This window comes from Panthera uncia, chromosome D2 (assembly GCF_023721935.1).
Source record: "Panthera uncia isolate 11264 chromosome D2, Puncia_PCG_1.0, whole genome shotgun sequence".
In the NCBI taxonomy this organism is placed as follows: Eukaryota; Metazoa; Chordata; class Mammalia; order Carnivora; family Felidae; genus Panthera; species Panthera uncia.
In genome coordinates, this window is record NC_064818.1 from 34212038 (window position 1) to 34237642 (window position 25605).

Here is a 25605-nt window from a genome sequence, read left to right on the forward strand (position 1 = left end):
GATACTTATTCCATCAAACATGAAGATTTCTAAAATTTGATTAATTTTTATGTATCAGGTATCTTTCTGTATCTCATTTTAAGAAAAGCATTAAAATGAGATTTTTCTCAATTCTCAGCAGTAGGCTTTTTCTAATGAAGTTACACTTGCTATGGTGTGGAAAGGCCATTTGTAGAGTAATTTTTTGTAAAAACGTTTAGTCATTAGCCTTCCTTCTTCTGTGGGGGCCATATCATAAAATTATTAGAATGTTAATCTGAAAACCAATCATTTGGGTTTTTTTTTTTTTTCCTTTTTACTCTCTTCTAGAAGCCAATAGATCAGAGTAGAAAAATTATTGTTTCTGGTATGTTTATGTGTATTTGGTCTTTAAAGGAGTTGTTAGGACACACTGAAGTTTTTGTTTTGTTTTCCTGATTTCCCTGGACAGGCAGTGGAAAAGGAAATGGCTGTTCCTAATCACCTCTGCATTCGCCGCTGGACTACCAAGCATGTAGCTGTTTGGCTGAAGGATGAAGGCTTTTTTGAATATGTGGACATTTTATGTAATAAGCACCGACTTGATGGAATCACATTGCTAACATTGACTGAATATGATCTCCGGTCTCCTCCTCTGGAAATCAAAATCTTAGGGGACATTAAAAGGTTAATGCTCTCAGTCCGAAAATTGCAGAAAATACATATTGATGTTTTAGAAGAAATGGGATACAACAGTGACAGTCCCATGGGTTCCATGACACCTTTCATCAGTGCTCTTCACAGCGCAGAGTGGCTCTGTAATGGAGAGCCTTCACATGACTGTGATGGACCGATCACTGATTTGAATTCTGATCAGTACCAGTACATGAATGGTAAAAACAAACATTCTATTCGAAGATTGGACCCAGAGTATTGGAAGACCATATTGAGTTGTATATATGTTTTTATAGTATTTGGGTTTACATCTTTCATTATGGTTATAGTCCACGAGCGAGTGCCTGATATGCAGACCTATCCACCACTCCCAGATATATTCTTAGACAGGTAAGTTTTGTTTCTAGTTGCCAAGTTTGCAGAAGGTTGGAATAACAGTAATGATAATATAGTTATGCTAATTATGTTGTTTGTTATTATTTTGGTTGATACATACTTTCTACTTATCTGGTAGCATATGAAGATATGCTTTGAAGTCGCTTTTTTTTTTTTTTAAGTTTATTTATTTTTGACAGAGATAGAGTATGAGCATGAGCTGGGGGAGGGACAGAGAGAGAAAGAGGGAGACTCAGAATCTAAAGCAGGCTCCAAGCTCCAAGCTGTCAGCACAGAGCCTGATGCGGGGCTCGAACTCACAAACTGTGAGATCATGACCTGGGCCAAAGTCAGACACTTAACCGACTGAGCCACCCAGGTTCCCCTGTCTTAAAGTAAATTAGACCTTAAGCCTGTGTGAGTGGGAAAAGCCACTGCTTAATTTATTTTTTTTATAGCTATATTATAGCTCCTTGGGCAGTTCACATTTTAAAAGGGTTTCCTGGAATGGTGTCTATAATAAATGGAATTTGGTTACCTTTTCTTGATGAATGGGGTTTAAAAGCTTTTCCAAAAATATGGGGAAGGCTCCTGTATCACCAAATAAATTGGAATTATCACAAATAATACAAATTGATTCATTGATAGTATCCTCTTGTTTTTATGAAGTGTTGCATGCATAAAAAAGAATATAGTATATGCATATGAAAAATAAGAATAGAACAAAACTCAAAACTATTAGTTTTTATATTTGTGATTTTAAAAATCTGTTTCAAGTTTGTAGAACTTTCCTGATTGTTTTTATAAAATATTTACCCTTCTGAAAGTGCCTTGTAGAATGTTTTTTTTGTTTAGAATGTGTTTTTTTTTTAATGAAGTGAATTAAAGTATTCGTGTTGAGATGGCAAAATGATGTACATATCACATTTTTGTCCTCACAAACCCCGATTTAAAGTGTAGTAAAGAGGTTTTTGTTTAAGTCGTAAGCCTACAAGGATGCAGCAGATAAGAGAGGAGAGAGTAGCCATACATTTTTGGAAGTTTGAAAGTAGGTGGATGAGTGGCAACAAACAGACCTAAAATAATCAAATTCTAAAACAGCAATTAGGAAAAATGAGAACCAACCCAGTCTATATTGCAGATTTCTCAAAACTCTGGATATTGCAGGTGAAAGGGTGGTGCTAAAAGAAGAATCTAATGAAAACTGTTGAAGAAACTGTTAGATCCCTATATCTCCTCCCCTATTCTATACAGTTTTCCCAATTATAAACAGAAGACCCTAAGGAAGTAAGGAAGAAAGCATATGGATATCTAAGGAAAGAGTATTGGAGGCAGAGGAAAGAAACAAGTTGTTCCTTGCTCCTTGTTCTTTGTTCCAAGTTGTTTCCTTATTCCAAGTTGCAACACAAGTTGCAGAAATCCTGAATTGGTAGGGTACTTAGCAGGTTTAAAGAACAGCAAATGAGAGCTGGGAAGAACAGTTGGAGATGAAGTTTGAGAGGAAACAGGAATCCAGATTGTATAGTGATTTGTAGATTATTGTGTGGATTTTAGCTTTCATTCTGAATGAAAAGGGAAGCCATTGGAAAGTATTTTAGAGAAAGAGTGATCTAACTTCCATTTTAAAAGGTAACTCTAGTTGTTGTACTGAGAATAGCCTGAGTGTGGACGTGAGTATGGCCAAATAGGGATTAAATTATTGAATTCACCTTGACAAAAATGAGGTGCATTGGATGAGGATAGTAGTGGTAGAGATGGTGTGAAAGAGTCAAGTTCTATTTATATATTTAGAAAGCGCAGCCAACAAGATTTGCTGATGGATTTGCATGTAAGGCATAAGAAAAAGAAAAGTCAAGGATTACTCCAAGATTTTTGACCTGACCCTTTGCAAGGATGGAGTTGCCCTTTACAGAGATGGGAAGACAGCTGACTTGGAAAGAAATGTAAGGATTTGGTTTTGGACATGTCAGATTGAGATATCTTTTACACCAAATCATTATGTCAAGTAAGAGATGGAAGGATGAGTTGGAGTTCAGAAAGATGTAGGCTGAAATTTGGAAGTTACCAGCACAGGTAAAGCTGTGATGTTAGATAAGGTCTTCTAGCGAGTGAGTTAAAAAGTGGGAAGATTAAAGATTGAACCCAAGAACATTCTTTTCTTTTTTTTTTCTTTTTTTAAACGAGTGGCCTGTTTTATATTTCCTTATTATTTTTTTAAATCTTTTAAATGTTTATTTTTGAGAGAGAGAGAGAGAGAGAGAGGGAGGGAGGGAGGGAGGGAGGGAGGGAGATGGAGCATGAGCATGGGAGGAGCAGAGAGAAGGAGAAACAGAATCCGAAGCTGTCAGCACAGAGCCCAATGTGGGGCTCCAACTCACAAACCATGAGATCATGACCTGAGCCAAAGTCAGACAGTTAACCAACTGAGCCACCCAGATGCCCCCAAGCCCAAGAACATTCTAACAGAAATCAGAGAAGTAAGGCAAAACCAGTAAAGAAGACTGAGAATGTCAGGGCAGAGAGAGAAAGTAGTATCCTGGAAGCCAAGTTAAAAAAAAGTATTGTAAGAGGGCAGGAATAATTAATAATTAGCTGTTTTTAAGTGCTACTCAGGGATCAAGTAAAATGTGGATAATTGACCATCAGATATAGCAACATTGACCTTCACAAGAGTTAGTAAAAGCAGAAGCTGATTGTAATGGGTTCAAAAGAGAATATGAGACTTACTGAAATTTACCTAATGGGATATAATCCACAAATAGGAAACATATGCTCATTGTGACAGTTGCTCATTGTGACATTATTTGTAGTAATTGCAAATATTAGAAATAATATAAATGCCTATCCTTGGAAAACTGGTTGAATATAATACTCTGCATAGCAGAGTACTACTAAATCACAAAGAAGAGTGAGGAAGATTTTTAAGAACTGATATGAACTGGTTTTAAGTGTGAAGCAAGGAAAATATAAAATGAGTGAAACAGCTCTTGTTCCATAAATCAAGGAAGTGCATAAAACCAATGAAAGCATGTCAGAAGAACATATGAGCTGGTTTGAAGGGACTTGCACTGATCAAACTAGGGCAATTAAAACATCCAAAAGCATAATGATGGTAATGGATTCTAATATATTGAGTAAAAGAAAGAATTTGTAAATCCATAGTGATAAAAAATGGTCTGGCAAGAGGGGAAATTCTTCAAGAATGATACCAGCAAATAAACATGGATGGCCTATTTTGCAACATCCAGCATAGTAATTGATTCAGGCAGGTCATCGGTGGATACTAAAATCATTAGGTGAAAGATCAAGGATGTTTACATGATTTGAAAATAATCATCTCACATACTACTTAATTATAGGAAGAATAAAGTAGCTTTCCAGTGTCATGATCTGACATGCATTGTTTTTTTGTTTTTTTTTTTTTTTGGGGGGACAGAGAGAGACAGAGCATGAACGGGGGAGGGGCAGAGAGAGAGGGAGACACAGAATCGGAAACAGGCTCCAGGCTCCAGGCTCCGAGCCATCAGCCCAGAGCCTGACGCGGGGCTCGAACTCACGGACCGTGAGATCGTGACCTGGCTGAAGTCGGACACTTAACCGACTGCGCCACCCAGGCGCCCCTGACATGCATTGTTTTAACCAAATGATCAAATGTAGCATTTCAAACTGACATGTGCATTGGATGTGATGTTCACAGTATCAACTATATAATAATCTTGCCCCTCCAAATGTAACCTAAGTCTAATCATGAGGAAATTATCAGACAAATCCAGAACAAGGCAGCTGATCTGGACTCTCCAAAAATGTAGATATTATAGCAAACGGAAGTCAGGCAGAGAGAATTGTAGGGATATTGAAGAGCTGTAACCAAGAGCAATATATGAACTTTAATTGGAACCTATATCAAGAAAAAATATATACTGTTGACATTTTGGGGACATTTAGGAAATTTTGGGTATGGACTTCATATTAAACAATGTTGTCTAACAATCAATGTTACAGTTTCCTGGGTATAATAGTGTATTGTGTTATGAAAAGGATATACTTTTTCCTAGGGGAATCATGTTGTAGTATTTAGGAGAGAAGTGTCATAATGTCTGCAACTTACTTTGCAGGGGGTGGGTTCAAGTTCTTCCAAAACAGTATGTGTGTGTGTGTGTGTGTGTGTAGGTATGTATAGAAAGAGTGAAAAAAAAATGTGGAAAAAATGGTAATTATTGTACGGTGGATTTTTTTTTTTAAACGTTTATTTATTTTTGAGACAGAGAGAGACAGAGCATGAACGGGGGAGGGTCAGAGAGAGAGAGGGAGACACAGAATCCGAAACAGGCTCCAGGCTCTGAGCCGTCAGCACAGAGCCCGACACGGGGCTGGAACTCACGAACCGCGAGATCATGACCTGAGCCGAAGTCGGACGCTTAACCGACTGAGCCACCCAGGCGCCCCTGTACGGTGGATTTAAGTGAAGACCTTAAAGTATTTATTCGTTCAACTTTTCATAGCCAAGAAAAGTTAAAAAAAAAAATTGGTTAGAGTTGATAAGAGAGAAAAAGAGAATAGGAAGAGAGAAATTGGAAACAATCAAATCTTAAAAGGTTTCCTGTAAAGGTGGTAGAGAAATGGAGCTGTATCTTGGACAGAGAAGGAAAGGATAGAGAGTCACCAGGATTTTAGTTTGGGATGGGCTATATTATAGTATGTTTGTTGTATTGATGATAGGAATGACCCAATTTAGGCGGAGGGGAATGATGTTAGGAGGAAAGAGAGGGACATGATCAGAGTCATGTCCTTGAGTAAATGAAAAGTGATGGGATCTAATGGGTAGGAGAGGTTGGCTTAGGCACATGGACTGTTCATACATAACAGAGAAGATAGAAAATACAGGAGCACATTATTAGATGTGATGGTAGAGCATGAGGAAGTACTCTCCTGATTGTTTTTATTTTCTCTGCAAATAGAGAGTTACAATGGAGAGAAAGATGGCAGTTTGAGGAAAATGAATGGGGTGTAAAATAGTCATCTAGGAGAATGAGTAGACTTGTGTGATGTAGTAGCAGCACTGATGGCCTCCTTGAAGTTAGTAGTCATGTTGGCATGATGTATTTTTACTACCTCACTCAAATAGGTGGATGGAATAGGTGGATAACTGGATTTAATAGGCAGGGTTGAAGGTTTGCTAGGCAGCATGATGAAGGAAGACCAGGCAAGGGAGTGATTATAATGACTGACCATGGACTCAGGTGGATAAGAAGGGACATGAGGAAATGAGATAGGTGAAGGACAGTGAAAATGTTGTAAGATCAATGGATTTTAGGTCTCAAAATTATTGAGGTTGGGAGTACTAGAAGGAATAAGCTGGAAAGCAAAGAGGTGTTGGTTAATATAGGATTCTTGAAATTAAGATTATGAAAAATAATCTTAGTAATGACAAGATCCAGGTTATAACCATGGGTGCAGGTCACTGAAGTAGAGTAAAAGACAAGGCCAAAGGAGAGGTAAAAAGATAAGTGAGAAGAACCCAAGTTACAATAGAAGTTTTAGAGAAAGTGACAGTGAACCAGAAGCTGAAGTCTTCAAGAAATGAGAGAATGGATGCTGAGGTTCGATAGATGCCTATAACCAAGGTGTAGTGGGAGAAAGGTGGAAAAATGACCTGAGAGAGAAATGAGGATTTTATTTTAAAGTGTACAATCCAGTGGGTTTTATTATATTTACAAAATTGTGCAACTATCACCACTAATTCCAGAATATTTTCATTACCCCAGAAAGAAACTCCTATCCATTATCAGTCTCATTCCATTCCCTCCTCCTTCCATTCCCTGGAAACCACTAATTTACTTTCTACACCTGTGAATTTGTCTGTTCTGGACATTTCATATAAATGGAATCATACAATATGTGGCCTTTTTTGCGTGTGATTGGCTTCTTTCATTTAGCATAATTTTTCAAGATTCATCCATATAGTAATATGTATCAGTGCTTCATTCCTTTTTATTACAGAATAATACTCCATTGTATGGATATATACTACATTTTGTTTATCATTAATCAGTTAATGAATGTTTGGGTGTGTCCACTTTTTGGCTGCCATTAATGCTGCTTATGAACATTTGTGTATAAAATTTTGTGTAAACATATATGTAATTTTCAGTTTGTAATGGGGATATAAAGCCAAATTTTGCCTAACTCCCTATAGTGCCACCCACTACAAATCTTCATGCTCTTAAGCATTGAAACTTTATTCATAGGAGAATGGTAACAGGTGCTATCAGTGTTTTTCCTGTGTACTCTCAGATCTCTTTTTCATTTTCTTGCATGTGGACGCCCCCAACATCCAGTAAATGTATCTGTGTTGGAGAGCTGCATCTGGGCTGCTGAATACATTTTGCCTGCTTGGAAAGAGAGGCAAACATGCTTAGGAATTTACATCCCTCCAGCAACGGCCTTTAACTAATGACTGATGAGATAGGGTATAAATATTTTATTTCTCTTCACCCTAATTGGGACAACTTTTAGGTCGGACCTACACTGTCTCCCAAAGTCCCCATAGGATTGAGCCATAATTACCCTTGCCATAGTTAACCCCACAAGCCTTTATTTGATGTCTCACTTTTACCCTGCTTCCTTGCCTTCCTAATCTCATTTTCTTACTACCCTAAGGTTTTTCCCTTGGGAACACTCCTAAACACTTTCACACTGATCTTTGTTTCAAAGTCTGTTTCTGAAGCTTATGTTACACAATTTCAAGACCTTCAGTACACCTTAAACAGAAAATTAGGAGATAGGGATGCCTCTATAGGCAGGCCCACTTAAAACAGTGAGAAAGGATAGCTGATAGCCATACTAGTAACAGAAGAACCAGAAGCACTATAAAAAGCAAACATAAATAATGGAAAAACTAGACTAGCCTGGAGCTTAACCTTCATTTCTCAGTAATCCTGAGGTCATTATCATATTCAGTGTAATAATCAGTGTTCATAATCATGATTATTACCAAGTAATGGTAATAATTACCAAAGTTAAATTTTTATCTAGAAAAAAAGAGGCATGTACATGTATAATGCATTTTAGATAACTTTGTATCAAAATAAATAATGAGATCTTGAAAAAACATTTCCTCACAACATTCCACTAAAATAACAGTAAAAAGGAGATGAAGGGGAACCCTATAATCCTATGAAGGCAAAAGTAGTGATGATGAATATTTGGAAAGTAGGAAGTTGAGGGCCTATTATAAGATTAGGAACCGGAGCTAGCAATGTCCAAAAGGGGAGTTAGTGTTGCAGAGCTCCAGAAAAACTCTCTAAACAGATGGCACCAGGTATCTGTCACAACCAGGTACAAATAGGAGCCAAATATGGGAGAATTGGTTGAAAAGCTTTTAGACTTGCTCTATTCCAACAGAAGATAGATGGTATAGTCTCCAGAGTAGTTAAATGTGAGGGACTCTGGACTCATGAGAACAAAGGTACCTAGATGTGTTCAAGGTGATTACTATAAATTTACATACTGATCACTGAAACTTCTAGCTCCCTTCCTTAAGTAGAAGTAGCCAGACTTCTTATCCCCATTCTCTCCCAGCACCAGTCATCTAAGCAGGAGAACAGATCCCTCTCCTTGGAAAACCTACACAAGAGAAAAGGACTATAGATACAATGGTAGGGGAGATATCCCTATCTCATCAACCAGACCCCTTTATCACTCTACCATGAAACCCACAACATGAGAAGCTCAATCTATGCGCACAGAGCTTTAAATTATTTTTTTAGTGCTTCACTGTCAAATATGAATGGTCAAGAATGATCAGGCATTTAAGGACAAAAGACCAATGCAAACAGAAAAAAGCAACATGGGAAACACAAAATAGCATAAGAACACTTCAAAAAATAAACCATATTCTCACAGATGAGATGTTATGTTGCATTTTATGAGACAGTAACAGTAGGCTATAAAAAAGGAAAATTCAGAAGGAAAAAAGCTTTTGGAAATTTAAAAATGAAAGTAGAAATTTAAAATCCAGCAGAATAATTGGGATACAGATATGATAAATTGCCCTGTATGTAGAACAAAAATGAAAAGTAGAGGAGAAAAAGTAAGATCAATCCATTTGGCCCAACAGTGAACAAATAAGGGTATTAGAAAGAATACATAGAGAAAATGAAGGGGAAGATATTATTTAGGATATAATAAAGGAAATTTCCTGAATTCAAAGGATGTGACTTTCCAGATTGAAAGGGCCCACTGAATAAGAAATGGAAAATTTCAGAACACTGGATTTTAGGCTGAAGATCCTAAAATTTAACTTCTTTTTTTTTTTAATTTATTTTTTTTAATCTTTATTTTTGAGAGAGACAGACAGAGTGCAAGTAGGAGAGGGACACAGAGAGAGGGAGGCACAGAATCTGAAGCAGGCTCCAGGCTCCGAGCTGTCAGCACAGAGCCCGATGCAGGGCTTAAACTCACAAGCTGTGAGATCATGACCTGAGCTGAAGTCAGAAGCCCAACCTACTGAGCAACCCAGGTGCCCCCTAAAATTTAGCTTCTTAAGAGACAGAACAAGTAACATAGAAAAGATTGGAAATCTAAATAGCATCAAATTCTTTGCAACAGTGGAAGCTAGAGGACAAGACCTTTAACTTTCTGAGACAAAATAACATCTAACTTAGAATTCTCAGTCCAAGCAAACTGCCAATTAGTTATAACGTTAGACCGAAGGATAGTTTTTAAATTTTTTTTTAATTTAAATTCAAGTTAGTTAACATATAGTGTAGTATTGGTTTCAGAGTAGAATTTAGTGATTCATCACTTACATGTAACACCCAGTGCTGATCCCAACAAGTGCCCTCCTAATTAATGAGCCTCACCCATTTAGCCCATCCCCCCACCTACTCCCCTCCAGCAACCCTCACTTTGTTCTCTGTAGAGTCTCTTATGCTTTGCCTCCCTGTTTTTTATCTTATTTTCCCTTTCTTCCCCAATGTTCATCTGTTTTGTTTCTTAAATTCCACGAGTGAAATCATGCTATTTGTCTTTCTCTGACCTATTTGGTTTAGTATAATATACTCTAGTTCCATCCACATTGTTGCAAATGGCAAGATTTCATTCTTTTTGGTCACCGAGTAATATTCCATCTCACACACACACGCATGCACACACACACACCACATCATTATCCATTCATCAGTCAGTGGACATTTGGGCTCTTTCCATAATTTGACTATTGATAGCGCTGCTGTAAACATTGGGGTGCATATGCCCCTTTGAATTAGCATTTTTGTATCCTTTGGAAATACCTAGTAGTGCAATTGCTGATAGACCCAAGGATATTTTTAAGTTTTCAAGTCTCAAAATATTTACTTTCCAATCCCACAGCTACTAGAATTGCTAAAATGAAAAAAATTGATGATAACGCCTGATGAGGATTCAGAGGAACTGATAATCTCATACATTGCTGGTAGAGATGCAAAATGACAGAACTGCTTTGAAAACAGCTTGATAGTTGTGGTGTTTTTTTAATAATTTGTTTTTTATTTTAGAGAATGCAAACGGGAGAGGAGCAAGAGAGAGAGAGAGAGAGAGAGAGAGAATATCCTAAGCAGGCTCCATGCTCAGCATGGAACCTGACACAGGGCTTGATCCCATGACCTTGGGATCATGACCTGAGCCGAAATCAAGAGTTTGACACTAAACCGACTGAGCCACCTAGGCGCCCCCTGTTTGATAGTTTCTTAAAAAGTTAAACATATCCTTAACATAACCCTTAACAGTTTCACTTCTAAGTATTTACCTAAGAGAATTGAAAACATATATCCATGCAAAGACTTGTATGTGGTCTTTATTCAAAACCACCCAAAACTGAATATATCCAAATATCCATTACATATCCGAAATACCCATCAACCAGTGAATGGAAAGGAAATTGTAGATAAAGAAAGGGTAAAGAATTATACATGCAGTATATATGGGTAGATCTGAAATATATTATACTAAGTGAAAATAGGCAGATACAAAAGGTATCTAGATAAATACTGTGTGATTCCATTTATATGCCATTCTGAGAAAGGCAAACCTATATAGGACAGAAATCAGTTGACTTGTTGCCCCAGAGCTAGAAGTGAGAGAGGGGGTTGACTACAGAGGGGCACAAGGGAACTTTTTGGAGTAATGAAAATATTCTATATCTTTATAGTGGCGGTGGTTACATGACTGACAAATACGTTTGTCAACCTCATTGAACTACACAGCTAAAAGGGATGAATTTTTTGGGTTGTAAATTAAACCTCAATAAATCTAACATTAAAAACAAGTTTGTCCTTCAGCCTGTCTTTCTCAGAAAACGAATGGAGGAAACAAAACTAAAGAGTAAACTGAAAAAGACGAGTACTTGGATTCAGGAAACAAAGAATCTAATATAGAAAAGAGGAGTTTACAAGGTGAAAGTCGAGTTTTACTTCAAAAAAAGAGCCATACAGGCAGACTAGAAAATGCAACCGTACTGTGTGATTCCATTTATATGCCATTCTGGGAAAGGCAAACCTTGGGATCATGACCAAACCTACTAAATTTGAAAAAAAAAAAAAAGAAGAGCTCTAAGAGAGATTTCCCCAAAAGGAAAAATTGAATCGGTAGAATAGTTTGAAGCTGAATTGATGATAGGCACATAAGAAACAGAGCAAACTAAAAAAAAAAGAAAAGAAAAGAAAGAAAGAAAGCTTTTTTAGCTCTAGAGAATTATAAGAATTTCTACAAGAAAGGGATTTAATTATTGTTCTCTACTGACTCAGCTGCAAATGGTATTTAGAAACTTAAGTAAAAGCCAAAAATTGTTTTTTAAAAAATTGTGAAACTGTAGAGAATAGGGGAGAGAAAATGGACTGTGGCAGCTAAGAGATATAATGCTAAATAAAACACAAGAGTGAAAGTGATTGCCTCTGGGAAGCAAGAATTAGGTAGGGGGTGGGGCAGAAATGTATTTTCATCCTAAACATTGTAAAATTGTTTTATATATATATATATATGTATATATACACACACACACACACACACACACATATATACATACACACATACATATATACATATGTATTATTTTTAAATGTTCATTTAAAAATTTATATAGTTAAAGTCTTTTAAAGGAATTTTTCTTTTATTTAAAAATTTCTGATATGTGATAACCTTTTCCCCTAGTAATGCGAGATAAATAAGGCAGCAATAGATTTAAAATACATAAGAGGAATCTTTTGAGGTAATAAATGACAAATCCCTGGCTAAAGATGATGTATTCTCTTCACTTACTCTGAATAAGGTTTGGTTGGATAAAACTATTAATACCTTCCTTTCAGATTTCATGTTTTATTTTTAAAAGATACGTTTATTTCCTTAGTTATAAAATTAATACATTGTACAAGAAATTTTAGTGGAAATGTACAAAGAATAAAAATAAGACAATCAGGGGTGCCTGGGTGGCTTAGTTGGTTAAGCGCCTGACTCTTGATTTCAGTTCAGGTCATGATCTCACAATTTGTGAGTTCAAGCCCTGCATCAGGCTCCATGCTGGCAGTGTTGAGTCTGCTTGGGATTTTATGTCTCTCTCCCTCTCCCTCTTTCCCCACCCTACCCCCTACCCCGCCATAGCTCACGCTCTCTGAATCTCTCAAAGTAAATAAATGGAAAAAAAAAAAAAAAAAAGACGATCACCTGGAGATGATATATTTGCACTAATTCATTTCCACCTTTACCTCCTTTCCCCCTCTGTCTTCTCTTTCTCCTCCTTCACTCTTTTTATTTATTTATTTTTTAAGATTGTAAGTAATCTCTATACCCAACATGGGGATCAAACTTAAACCTCAAGATCAAGAGTCACATGCTCTACTAACTGAGCCAGCCAGGTGCCCCTTTCTCTTTCTTTTTAAATTAGGAAATGTGACATGTATTTTACCAGTGAATAACCACAGGAGCTGTGGATTTGGTGAGGAAAGAGGGGTCAATGGAAACAATAGAAGAAAACAAGGATATAAAACAAAGGAGGGCAGAAAAAGGAGTAAAAACAATTTACTGCCTCTAAAACAAAACCAAATTAAAAAAAAAAAATTACTATAGGGAGAAAAGAGTCAAGTTCAAGCCCCAATTGTCTGGATTCTGCAGTTAGCACATCATGCAAGAGGCGAACCCTTTCCCATTGATGTTTGTGGGCAGTTTCGTATCCAGGTCTACCATTCTATGGGGGGGGGGGGCAGGGGGAGAAAAGGATTGTCACCTCTTCACAGAGAACCATTAATTGGGAATCAAAAACAGCAAAGAAGTTTTGATAAATGAGATATTTGATGAAACAGATCTTTCCCCCAGGTTCTTTAAATATCCTCTCCTAAAAGAGGTAAAAGTTATAGAAATAAATTTTGAAGAGTATCATGTTGCAAAAGGTGTCACATACATGCACTTCTTGTCAGTATGAAATGTAATTTTTTTCTATTTCAGTGTTCCTAGAATCCCATGGGCCTTTGCCATGACAGAAGTATGTGGCATGATTTTGTGCTATATTTGGCTCCTGGTTCTTCTTCTCCACAAACACAGGTACCTCAGTTATTCCATTAAAAGACAAAATGTTTTTACTGTCTTGGATAAAGTTCATCAAACCTTGTTTCTCCCTTTGTAGTTTCCTTGTTAATTTCCTTTAGCCATTATGGAAAATGTTTTGGGTTTGATCAACAAGAAAGTCACCGTGAGGTAATACCTCCATATTTAGTTACCTTCTGAATGTATTCTGAACACAAAGATCAGAGTTGGCAATGTTTGGCCATTAGCCAATCGCTAACAGTCTAGCTTTAACTTTCTTTGGAAACAAACCGGAAATATCACTTTTTGTGGAAGGATAGAAACTCCTCCAAAGACGGTCTTTGGACAAGGATAGTGCTTGAATGGAAGACATTGTTCTCTGCTTGCAGGAGGCTCATTAGAAAAGGGATTATTTTGCACACCATGCACATCTGTCTAGCCAGTGTGGTTTGCTTAAGATGGTGTAGGAAATTGATGAATAGGGAAAGTGCTTCTTTGGCACTTCCACTAAGAAATATAAAGGAAAAAAAAATTTTATTAAAAAAAAAAAAGTATAAGGGAGGCTTCTTTCCTACTTTAGTGAGAGGAAATTACTTGATTTAAGTAAAAAGGCATAGTGAAGAAAAATGTTAAAGAACTCTAAAGTTTGTGGATCTGCTATCTGTTGTCTTTTGGACATTGATGAGAAATAGGGACAGTTTCTTGAATTTTTGATTGGTTCTCCTCACCAGGAAGTGCTTGAGGTAAACCGCTGATGGGCTTCAGTTCCTAAGCAGCAGTTATTGCATCGCTTTGAAGGTGAAAAGAAAGGTTGATGATTGCTATTGTTGTCACACTCTCAGGCTGTATTGTGCTTCATTCTTTCCCATTTTCCAGCAATATTTTTAACTCTGAATTGCTTAAAACCAGAGGTGATTTAAGAACATGTATATCACTGGTGCTCTCTGATTTAACTCTGACTCACAAGACCCGGTGAATTTGAATTTATCCACTCTTCAAAACAGGAAACTGTGGTAGATTTAGCAAAGCATAGCAGTGGCCAGTTAAATGCAAGTTTTGACGTTTAATTTGTCAAAGAAAGTGTTTCTCAAAATGTGGTCTTTGTACTACTTTCATTAGACTCACCAGGCTTCTTGTTAAGATGTAGATGCCTAAGCTCCATCCCAGGTGTACACGCTAAAATTTGAGATGTCTTAACCTGTGTTCAATGCTTTTTTGAGGGTGGGAAGAGCATTTCAAAAATGTGTAAAGCATAATTCCTGTTTTTAAGAATCTTATAGTCTGTTTTGGTTTAAGGCATTTAAGAAAATAATATGACGGTACAAGTGATATTACAATGCAGTTCAAAATTTTAGGTTTACTTAATATAAAACTTGGTATTAAAAAAAACAGTATTTAAAAAAATTTTTTATGTTTATTTTTGAGAGAGAGAGACAGAGCACAAGTGGGGGACAGGCAGAGAGAGAGGGAGCCACAGATCTGAAGCAGGCTTTAGGCTCTGAGCTGTCAGCACAGAGCCGGAGGCGGGGCTTGAACTCATCAACTATGAGATCATGACCTGAGCCAAAATCAGACACTTAACCAACTGAGCCACCCAGGCACCCCAAAAGACTTAGTATTTTATACCTTACGTTTAACTTAGGAGAAGTTAGAGAATGTTTATTAAATAGCTACTCTCAGTAACCAATTTACGGTGTTATTAATCAGCAAAAAATTCCCCAGAATCATGTGTTTAGTTTTACCTCTCATAAAATAAATAATTTATGAGCGATAGATGAATAACAGGGCTAACATTAAGCTAAGAATCGGCTAGGTACTAGTTTTACTTCTTTCTCACTAGCTCCTTTACCTTCTCTTAGCCATATTTTCTTATCAATGAAATGATGCTCTTAGGTCTGCACTGTCTAACATGGCAGGTACTAGCCACATCTGGCTATTTAAATTAATGAAAATTAAATAAAATTAAAATTCAGTTCCTTGGTTGTACTAGTCACATTTCAAGTACTCAGGAGCCACATGTAGATACCTTATTAGTGCGGTTATAGAGCATTTTCATCATTGCGGAAAGTTCTATTAGACAATGATGCTTTAGATTGAAGAATTCTCTAAAATTTCTGTCCTCTTCAAAGAGTCTAGTTCTAGTGGTTTTCCTGTCTGTTCTTCCTTTAAGTAAACACTTGATGCCTGGAGTTTTTTGGTTTGCCTTCTTCTGATCTTTCTCTCTTTTTTGGTCACTCTGTTCACAGGTCAATACTTCTTCGAAGGCTCTGTAGTCTGATGGGTACTGTGTTCTTGCTTCGCTGCTTTACCATGTTTGTGACCTCCCTCTCCGTGCCAGGACAGCACCTGCAGTGTACTGGAAAGGTAGCCTGCTACCTCTTCATCATTCTTTCCTTTTGTTCTTGATGGGTTGATGGCACCATATATGTAATAGGGCTAAGATTTTGCTTTTAATAGTAAAATGTCCTTTTAAGTATTTTCAATATCTGTAAGAAATCTCTATAGATTTCTAGATCTATAGATCTCTATAGATTTCTAGAAATAATTTGGTAGTAATCTTAAGCCAAAATCTACCTCCCTGTTACATCAGTCCATTGAAACTGGTTCTGTGCCGTGAAGCTATAGAAAGCAAGTTCCTTTTGGGGCGCCTGGGTGGCTCAGTCGGTTGAGTGTCCGACTTTGGCTCAGGTCATGATCTCACGGCTCGTGGGTTCAAGCCCCACATTGAGCTCCGTGCTGACAGCTCAGAGCCTGGGGCCTGCTTCGGATTCTGTGTCTCCCTCTCTCTTTGCCCCTCCTCCCCTGCTGGTACTCTCTCTCTCTCTTTCTCTCAAAAATAAACAAACACAGAAAGAAAAGAAAACAAGTTTCTTTCAATTGTCATTTTCCCTTTCCCACTATCCTGATCATCGTTAGTTCCTCATACGACATGACTCTGGTCCCTTCATTGTCCTCATCACTCCTTTTTTAAAAGTTTTGCAGTTTGACCATATTCCATTTAAAGCATTCTAAACTCTATTTTAAACTTTACTCTTTCCTGGGGTGTACTAAATAATGGCTGATTTATTGTTTTTGTTTTAAACTTTGTAGCTTGTTTTGTTATATTGTAGACATATCTTCTCTTTTGATTAAATTGAGAGAGGAGAGATTATGCAGATGGGAACAACAACAAAACCCAGATAACAAAAAATTTTAAAAACCTGAAAATCACCTATACTATACAAAATTGGCCTTTTAGACTCATTAAATTTGGACAAAAGAATTTATTATCCTACTATTATAAACTTCCATGCTTTAGTTATGTATTATCTAATATTCAAATGTATGTGTTAACAGCTTTGTTGTTATTTTAATATTCTTTGTAAAGTGTAAAACATAATTGTCAGGTCTTCTATTGCAATGTAAATAGCTGAAATGCCAGCAAGGGAAGATTAAGCAGCCAAAGGAGATCAAGAACTAAAAATACAGCCCTGAGCTGAAGGGTAACAAAACTTTCTCTAGGTATTAGGACACTGACCAGTAAGCAAGGGGGAAAGGTTAATATGACACTTAGGATTTCGTGTAAAGGAAATGTTTTATTTTTCTAAAAATATATAAATTGAAAAGTGAAAGCTCACATGGGGCTCAATTGGTTAAAAAGACTTCAGCTCAGGTCATGATCTCACGATTCATGAGTTAAAGCCCTGCATCGGGCTCGCTCTCTCTCTCTCAAAAATAAACATTAAAAAAAAAAAAAAGTAAAAGCTCACATAATTTCCTCTTTCACCCGTCCCATAAATAATACTTTTAACAGTTGGATATATAGCCACATAGACTATTTTTAAGCATGCTTACACATTCACATAAGTTTATATAATAGATACTTTTTAAATAAAAGATGAGATTATATTGCAGATATTGTTCTTTTAACTTATGTTTTATTTAATGTTAATTACTTTTTTCTAAAGAAATGCATATGGTTATACCTCATTTTTTTAATAGCTGCAGTGTCCCATTATATGATTTACCAGTTTCCAAATGATACACATTTATGTTGTTTCCAAATCTTACTCTTTATAAACAGTGCCTTTGTAAACATCCTGGTGCATTTATGTATTTTCACTTATTTAAGCATCTACTTAAAATAAATTCCTGGAAGTGGAATTATGACCTCAAAGAACATGAACATTAAAAATAGTGATGATATTGCTCAAATGTTTACCAGAAAAGACAAATTTTTCACTACTACCTACACTGTATGCATATCAGTTTTCCTACTCTCATGCCAGCACTACTTATTATCAACTTTTAGAGTCATTGTCATTCTGATTAATGAAAGATAATGATATGAGACTTCTACGGTCTTATGTTTTCTATTTAAATCTTTACTCTTCTGAATTTGTTTCTGTACATGGTGTGAAATAGGGATAGAACAATTTCCCCCAAATAGTATGGTAATTGATTAGAAGAGATTTTTAAAAAGAAATATATAAGCTTATTACACTGAAAAGAGAATTTCCTGTAGCTGAGGGATTTAATTGTTGGGTCAGCCACTAAAGAGAATAATATATGTACATAGCGCTACAACATGTACTACAAAAATAAATTAGGTACCGTTCCTGTATAGTATGGATAACCCTTTTTCTGTCTCTAATGACTGTTTTTCATTATCAGTTAGTTATATGTGGACATTTCTATTCAAATTTGCCCTAAATACTGTTAATTGCTTTAAATTATAATATAACCTACTTATTGACCTGTATTATTTGTTGCAGTTGTTAAAAATAGAAGGTTAAGGTGATAGTAACTAGCAGTCAAGTCCCTTACAGTGAACTCCATAGGGCATTTTCATTGAAATAAAGTAATTGCTTGAAATCTCATTCCCAGAAGTAGGAGGTTTAGGGACAGAACCAAGAACCTGCCTGTTTTTGAAATGTAGCAATGGACCCACCCTAAGGAAAGAACTACTTAAAGCAGATTTTTGTACCTTGTCTCATCAAGGCATCTTAGTCTGTTATGTTTTAATTTTTATTTTTCTGGAAGAATATTTGGGACATTTAAAATTGGAAGGGATAGGGAGACTTGAGTAACTGAGAAATAATTGCTTTCTTTTGACTGGCATCATTTTTTTCCTGTCCCTGGCTGAGATACATTTTCCTAGCAGTCTCTGTGCTTCACTGCCTAATTTCTTACTCTTACAAGAGTACTATCTCCAACGCTGTTCTTCTTAGAGGGCTTAGAGGAACCAAACCATGTGTATTTTAGTAACTTCTCTTTCCTTTTGTCTAATAATAAATTCCTCTTCTTGTCCTGCCCTGCCTTTTTTTTTTTTTTTTTTTTTAATCTAACTGACTTTATTAAATGATTGATGAATTGGGCAGCACCCCATCTAGCAAGTAGAGTGGCATTCTAAGACTTAGGACTTTAGAATTGGTCTTCCTGGATTCACATGTGAACAAAGATTCACATCCTCGTTGTGTTACTTACTAACTGTGTGACCTCTGTAAGCCAGTTTCCTCATCTGCACAATTGAATCATTTCATAGGATTGTTGTGGAAATTAAATACAGTAACACATAAGGCACTTAGCAGTATACCTTACACATAGTAAATGCACACTAAATTCTAGCAATTTTTTGTACTGTTATTATGTGTTAAATGCCTTTAAAAAAAAGTGACCTTTACTCAAACTCTTCCTCAAAATGGATTGCTTTTTTAAGCTTATGTGTGGGAGTTGGGATTAGATTTGGCTTTAAATAACAGGAAATTCAAGGTGGCATGGTTTAATAAACAAATGGTTTATTCTCTCTCATAAGAGAAATCTGAAAGTAGGTCATGTGTAATTGTATGGACTTAATTAACCACAACTCATGATTCTTCTGTCTTTCTGCTCTCCTGTATAGTTGTTGTCTCCTTCCTTCATAATTAGCCTTCCCAGAAATCTTTTACAATTCCACTTACATCTTATTTGTATAAAACTTAGTCACATAACCACACCAAGCCTGTAAGGGAGGCTAGGAAATGCAGTGTTTGAACTTCTGTTACCAGTTAAGAAGGGGAAAATGAATAGACATTGAATGGTAGCCATTGTCACTGTCATAGCCTATTTCTTGTTGACAAGAACAGCCAGCAAATACTACTGTATTATTGGATTAAAACTTGGAAATATTTTGTGTAATAGTGACCTTTTCACTGTAAAGGAACTTCTAGTAGAGAAATTTGAATTACATTGATTTCATGTAATTACCAGAATATTTCTGACCACTCTTTTTTGATGTCTGGAATTAGACTGGGAGTCTGGTTGCTTTTGTTTAGATCTTATTTCTAAGTCACTCAGCATTTGAATTTCAATGGGAGTAGATGTTCAGAAGCCCCTACCTCTCTAATCTGTAGCTTTCTTTATAGGTATATGGCAGTGTATGGGAGAAACTGCGCCGGGCCTTTGCCATTTGGAGTGGCTTTGGTATGACCCTAACTGGTGTTCACACTTGCGGAGATTACATGTTCAGTGGCCACACAGTCGTCCTAACTATGCTGAATTTCTTTGTCACTGAATGTAAGTATCTCTTTAATGCTTCCATGCATATTAGATAACTGGCTGCAGAGGAGGCTGTGGGAAGGGTGTCAAGTTCTGTGAAGAATGAAAGGAACAGACTGATCTAAGAAACACATGACTTAGGAGCACTGGAAGGAATGTGGTTTTGAAACGATGTTTCTGTCCTTTTCCCAGATACACCAAGAAGCTGGAATTTCTTGCACACTTTATCCTGGGTTCTCAACCTCTTTGGAATCTTCTTCATTTTGGCTGCCCATGAACATTATTCCATTGATGTGTTTATTGCCTTTTATATCACGACAAGACTCTTTTTGTACTACCATACTCTAGCCAATACCAGAGCATATCAGCAGAGTAGGAGAGCAAGAATTTGGTTTCCCATGTTTTCTTTTTTTGAATGCAATGTTAATGGTACAGTACCTAATGAATATTGTTGGCCATTTTCAAAACCAGCAATAATGAAAAGATTAATTGGATAAAGACTACCTTTGTAATGGGTTCTTGATTAAATATATAGTAGTTGTCGAAAGTGAGTAACTTTGCTTTCTCCCCCTAGGTTGTTCCTGGATGCCTTGCTTTTGGGCTTATATGTTGACAAAGTAAAGTTCATATTCTGAGCAAGGCTATGATTATAGAAATCAAGAAAGGACAATCAAGAGTCCTTACATATCTGTTTGAATAGAAAGCTTAAGTTTAAGTAGATGTTTCCTGACCCTTCTTTTTCAACAAACTTAATGTTGTGATTGAAGTCAGATTGTTACCGTTACCTGTTGAGTACTGGCTTGTTGAACTTAAGCAATTTGCTGGTTGAAAGTGGTTTTGTTTGGTTTTTTTTTGTTTGTAATTTCATTAGGACTCTAGTCAAGAAATAATTTTTTTTAAGCTCCTTAATATCTTCAAGGGAAAAACCCCTACCAAGTGAGCAGTATTTGTTCTTTGAACTGATCTCTGTATTCGTGAAAATTGCAACTCTAGAAAGTAATCTGTATTACTAACAAATAATTTTTGCCTCCTGAACCATCTTTAAGAAAAGTATACTGAACATACCAGGATGCCTGAAACAAGAAGAAAATGAAAGGGGCTATCCACGAGGTAACTGAGTACAAATATGGTACTGGCATTTTTCACCAAAGATAAAACACAAGATGCAGTTCCTATTTTGTTCTGAGGACTCAGTATGACCATCAGTCAGTATTTTTGAGGGAAAAGTGGCTGCATCCATAAAAATCAAATTGGCTTAATTTTAGTGAGGTAGGTACCTGGAACAACTTTGTGCTGTAGTTGTTAGTTAGACTTATGACAACCCAATTTTATGCTATTTAATGATGTTATTTAATGAGTAAAATAGTGGAGTGTTTTACCAAATGTTAGATAAAGTTCTGATGTCTTTAAGTAGGGAGGTTTGCATGCAAAGAATATTTTTTCTATTTCTGAAAAGAAATGATAACAGATTGCAGGCATTATACAATTATTTGGTTTAATATTTGTCATTCTTGGCCATCAGAAGTAAACAGTCTCAAATATATTTGGATATAAAAAGGTTTTGTTGTTTTTCATTTTTAAATACAATTGTGTACATACATTCTTTCTATTTTGTCTTAATTTGGCAGTCAGGAAGTGATATAACTTAGTTACTGTTTACACTAGAAATTTAGTACCGTAAGTAATCTGAGCCCTGTGATAACATTTGTCACTTTGCTTTTAATGATTTTAATAGTTATGACAGTAGAATGGTTATGGAATTGGAATTTGAGCCCCAACTGATTGAGCTTAGCCACTTGGAAAATTAAGTGTGTAGTTTTTACATTCCATTTTAAAACAAGGAGTTAGAAAAAGTGCTGACATATTGAGGTCTAAAATTAGGCCACTTAGCTGAAATCTGCTTGTCATGTGGGTGAAATATTTTATTTTTGCATTTTGAGTCCTATTCCCACCCCTGTATAAGGTACAGAGGAGCTTGAAGGGAGTGAGCAGGAAAGGAATATTACGCAAACAAGTTTCAGCCAGTGCTGAATTACCCCAATTTGAGTCTACTCTGAACATTATATCTTATTTCTCACCTGAGAAATGACACAAGGCAATTCAAATTTTATTATGATTTTAAAACTCACACTTTAGAATCTTATATCTTAAATTGTTGATTGTTTTACATGCTAGGGACAAAAATGCCAACATTTCATGTAAGGAAACTGCATAATCATGAAAGGTGAAGGATGTTTCCTATGACTCTTGAGGTCAAATTATGTGTAACTAGCATTCTTTCCAAGTGACAGAGCAAGACTGTATTTTAACTAGGGAGGGACTTAATGTTAGCTTTTGGAAAAATGTTTGAAGAAAATCTGTGGCAACATTAATTCAAGAATGTTAGATAGCTACTTAATGATAAATTTCCTAACATCAGTCTTCTTTCCTTTATATGGATTCTATTCTAGAACAAAATAGAAGAAAAAAAAAAAATTGTAACTAACTTTGCAGAGTGCCTAACAGCAGACTGCAATGAGGATTGTAAAATAAGTTTTCAGCTTTGCATTTATCATATCTGATTTGAGGAAAAGGTAAGCTAGATTTATAATTTATAACTAATACAAGGCAGTGTTTACATAAATTCATCATCTCCAAGTCTCTTTCTTGGAAAACTTGGACACAAAATTCTTTTCCATTTCTTTTTTTAATATGAAACCTATATTACAGTTGTGTTTTTTGTTTTGTTTTGTCCAGAAACTCTCCAGATTTTGTCTTTGTATTTTTTTTTCTTGTTAAAATCTAAACCATTGGAAAGGTGGTATTTATATTCACATTTTGGGTATGAATGTGGCTAGGTGGAGAAGCTACATGCCTTAGATCTATATATTTTTTTGCCCTGACTTCAGTTGCAGGCTTGTGAAAGCTTATAAAATACTGAAAGTTCAGTATAGAAGGAACCAAGATGGTTTTGGTTTGGGGAATGCAAACTGGAGGTTATATTGAAAGTCCTCAATGCATTTCTCTATGTTCCTGAGGACAGTGTAGCCTTTTTTGTCTTTTTTTCTTTTTTGAAGTCCATGTAGGACATTGTTAACTGAAGGGTAATTGAAGTTAGTAGAGAGTAGGAGATTTTGAAGAAGGCACATTTATTGTTATTACTGAATAATTTGGGAGAAACCTTTTTTGGCTTTGCTGCAAAATTCTCAAATGCCTATCCTTTCCATAACTCTCTGTGGTCAGAATTGCTGGGGTAAAAATACAACTTCCATATCTGATTAAGTATTTTTTTCGTAATCAGAAAGCAATGAACGTAATCTTAGAACCAGTCAGCTGAAGAAATGTGGACTGTTCACAACAAAACACCTGTTGACTAAAAGACCTGCTGATTGTGTAATGATTTACACACACCACAAGTGGCTCTTTCTTACCCTGTACCTGCCTGAGTGTTGTTACTTAGAATTTCAAAAATCTTACAATTTGTGGGGCGCCTGGGTGGCGCAGTCGGTTAAGCGTCCGACTTCAGCCAGGTCACAATCTCGCGGTCCGTGAGTTCGAGCCCCGCGTCAGGCTCTGGGCTGATGGCTCAGAGCCTGGAGCCTGTTTCCGATTCTGTGTCTCCCTCTCTCTCTGCCCCTCCCCCGTTCATGCTCTGTCTCTCTCTGTCCCAAAAATAAAAAAAAAAAATAAAAAAAAATCTTACAATTTGTAAATGGAGAACTGAGGAGCCAAATCCTTTTATAGCTTATATGAAAGTCTGTTTTAGAGACATCTGTTTGGAAAGTGTTATTTATATTTCAAAGTCATATTCAGAACACTAACCTGCTTTCAGTGTATTCAGCAAAAGGCAATTTCATCATTAGTTTTATAGTAAACATTTTTTAAGGATTCTTGTTCTAAAATGCTTGAGAACGTTAACCATATTCTTGTTTTAAACTCTGTGATCTAATAAATTTACTTCTTTGATAGTCTTTGTAGACCTAAGTTATCCCTTAAAAAAAGTAATTATAGTAATAGTCATGTGTCAGTTCTTTAAGGTATTCAGGCATTTGAGACAAGAAAGTTCTCTTTTAGAATAGTCCAATAGCTTTCTTAAGCAGGATTGGTTTCATTTAGATAGTTTCAAAGCCAACAAAGCATGTCAGTTTTAATGCCATCTTTACTTGGTGGTTAAGATGGTGTACACTTGTAAAAGTGTAGCCTGAATTACCCCCTTACCTCTGTAGAGGTGACTTGTTAGTAACATCACAAGTCAGACTGCTTCACATGACAAGTGAGAAAGGAAAGAGGTTGAGGATTTTTCCCTCTCTGTGTTTCAGAAGCTCTGAATGACTGAAATTACTATGAAAGTAGGTTTTGGTCTCCCCTCTCACCTACCCCTCACACCCAGTGAATGCCACCAATTTCAAGTAACTTAAATGTGGCCTATTATTTTGCATCAAGTTCAATAAAAATATCTATGAAATCTATAAGCCATAATTCAGCTACTGGTAAGGTTGGTTTTTAGAATATGTTCTACCCTAAATTAGCCAATGGACTTTTTATTCAGTGTACTCCATGTTTAAGCATAAGGATGTTTTGTGCCTGATGTGGAGGGAGAAGGAATACTATGATAATTTTGTTGTTATTTCAGGTCTGTTTCAGTATAAACTACTGGCTTATTAGTTAGTCATCTTAAAAATGCTTAACTTTAATAATTTTTTTGAGAGAATCTATGGATTATTAGGACAATTGAAGTATTCCTGAAATGGAACAAAGGAAGTGGAAACTGGTACTGAGCGGGGGAAGCAAAATTAGTTTGCTAAACTAAAGTGGGCTAAAGTGGGCATGTTTTGTTTTAAGAACACTACCTAAATGTCACTCTATCCACAGAGAAACTAGTATTACTTGAAGATGTGAACGTTCCTGTGGTAGCCATACCTTGAAGCACAGTATTGTATATAAGTAAATATCTTGATTCTAAATTAAATCCAGATTTAACTAATATATATTATTTTATATCTTTGTTGTATTAAAATGTTTAAAAACACTAAAAATAAAACATTTGAAAGTTGGATTGCAGTCATTTCTTTGAGTGTCTTGCATTCCTAATGCAGCTGGTCTATTTTTTATACAGTAAGTTTTTATTTTTGTGAATGATTGGGCCCAGCAACTTTAAATCTTAATATGGTATCTAGTCCCGGGCATTTACTGATTCCTAATTGTCTTTTAGATAAGCCATTTGCTCTTTCCCCTTTCTTTTGTGTAAACTAGAGAAGAAAAGTGATCTTCCTGAAGGTATAGAATAATTGTAGGTTAAGTTGAGAGGGAGAAAAGAGAAGCAAATTGCTAATTATTCTTGGACAGATTAAAGCTTTTGTCTGGTTGGTTTTGGTTTAATTGTAGATTATGTTAGGAAGATGCCATCATCTTGGCAGGTCAGCTTTGGAAATAATGATGAACAGGAAAAGAAGGGAAAACAGCTGTTGGGGGTAGCTCAGTAGCTTAGAACCATGGTGTCATTAGAACACTAAGCATTGTCATAGACCATATGAACTTGATCCATGACTG

At 36.1% G+C, this 25605-nt stretch overlaps 1 protein-coding gene across 3 annotated transcripts in view; it reads left to right on the plus strand.

The window, feature by feature from the left end:
- Positions 1 to 22852, plus strand: part of SAMD8 (sterile alpha motif domain containing 8) — a 49076-nt gene extending 26224 nt beyond the window's left edge. For all 3 annotated transcript variants that reach the window (XM_049645253.1, XM_049645254.1, XM_049645255.1), the window contains 5 exons: positions 431 to 1023; positions 13483 to 13578; positions 15807 to 15924; positions 19944 to 20094; positions 20269 to 22852. In XM_049645253.1, the coding sequence (XP_049501210.1) occupies positions 431 to 1023; positions 13483 to 13578; positions 15807 to 15924; positions 19944 to 20094; positions 20269 to 20573 (1263 nt within the window). In that variant the 3' untranslated portion in view covers positions 20574 to 22852. The remainder of the gene's footprint in view (positions 1 to 430; positions 1024 to 13482; positions 13579 to 15806; positions 15925 to 19943; positions 20095 to 20268) is intronic.
- Positions 22853 to 25605: the final 2753 nt, after the last annotated feature.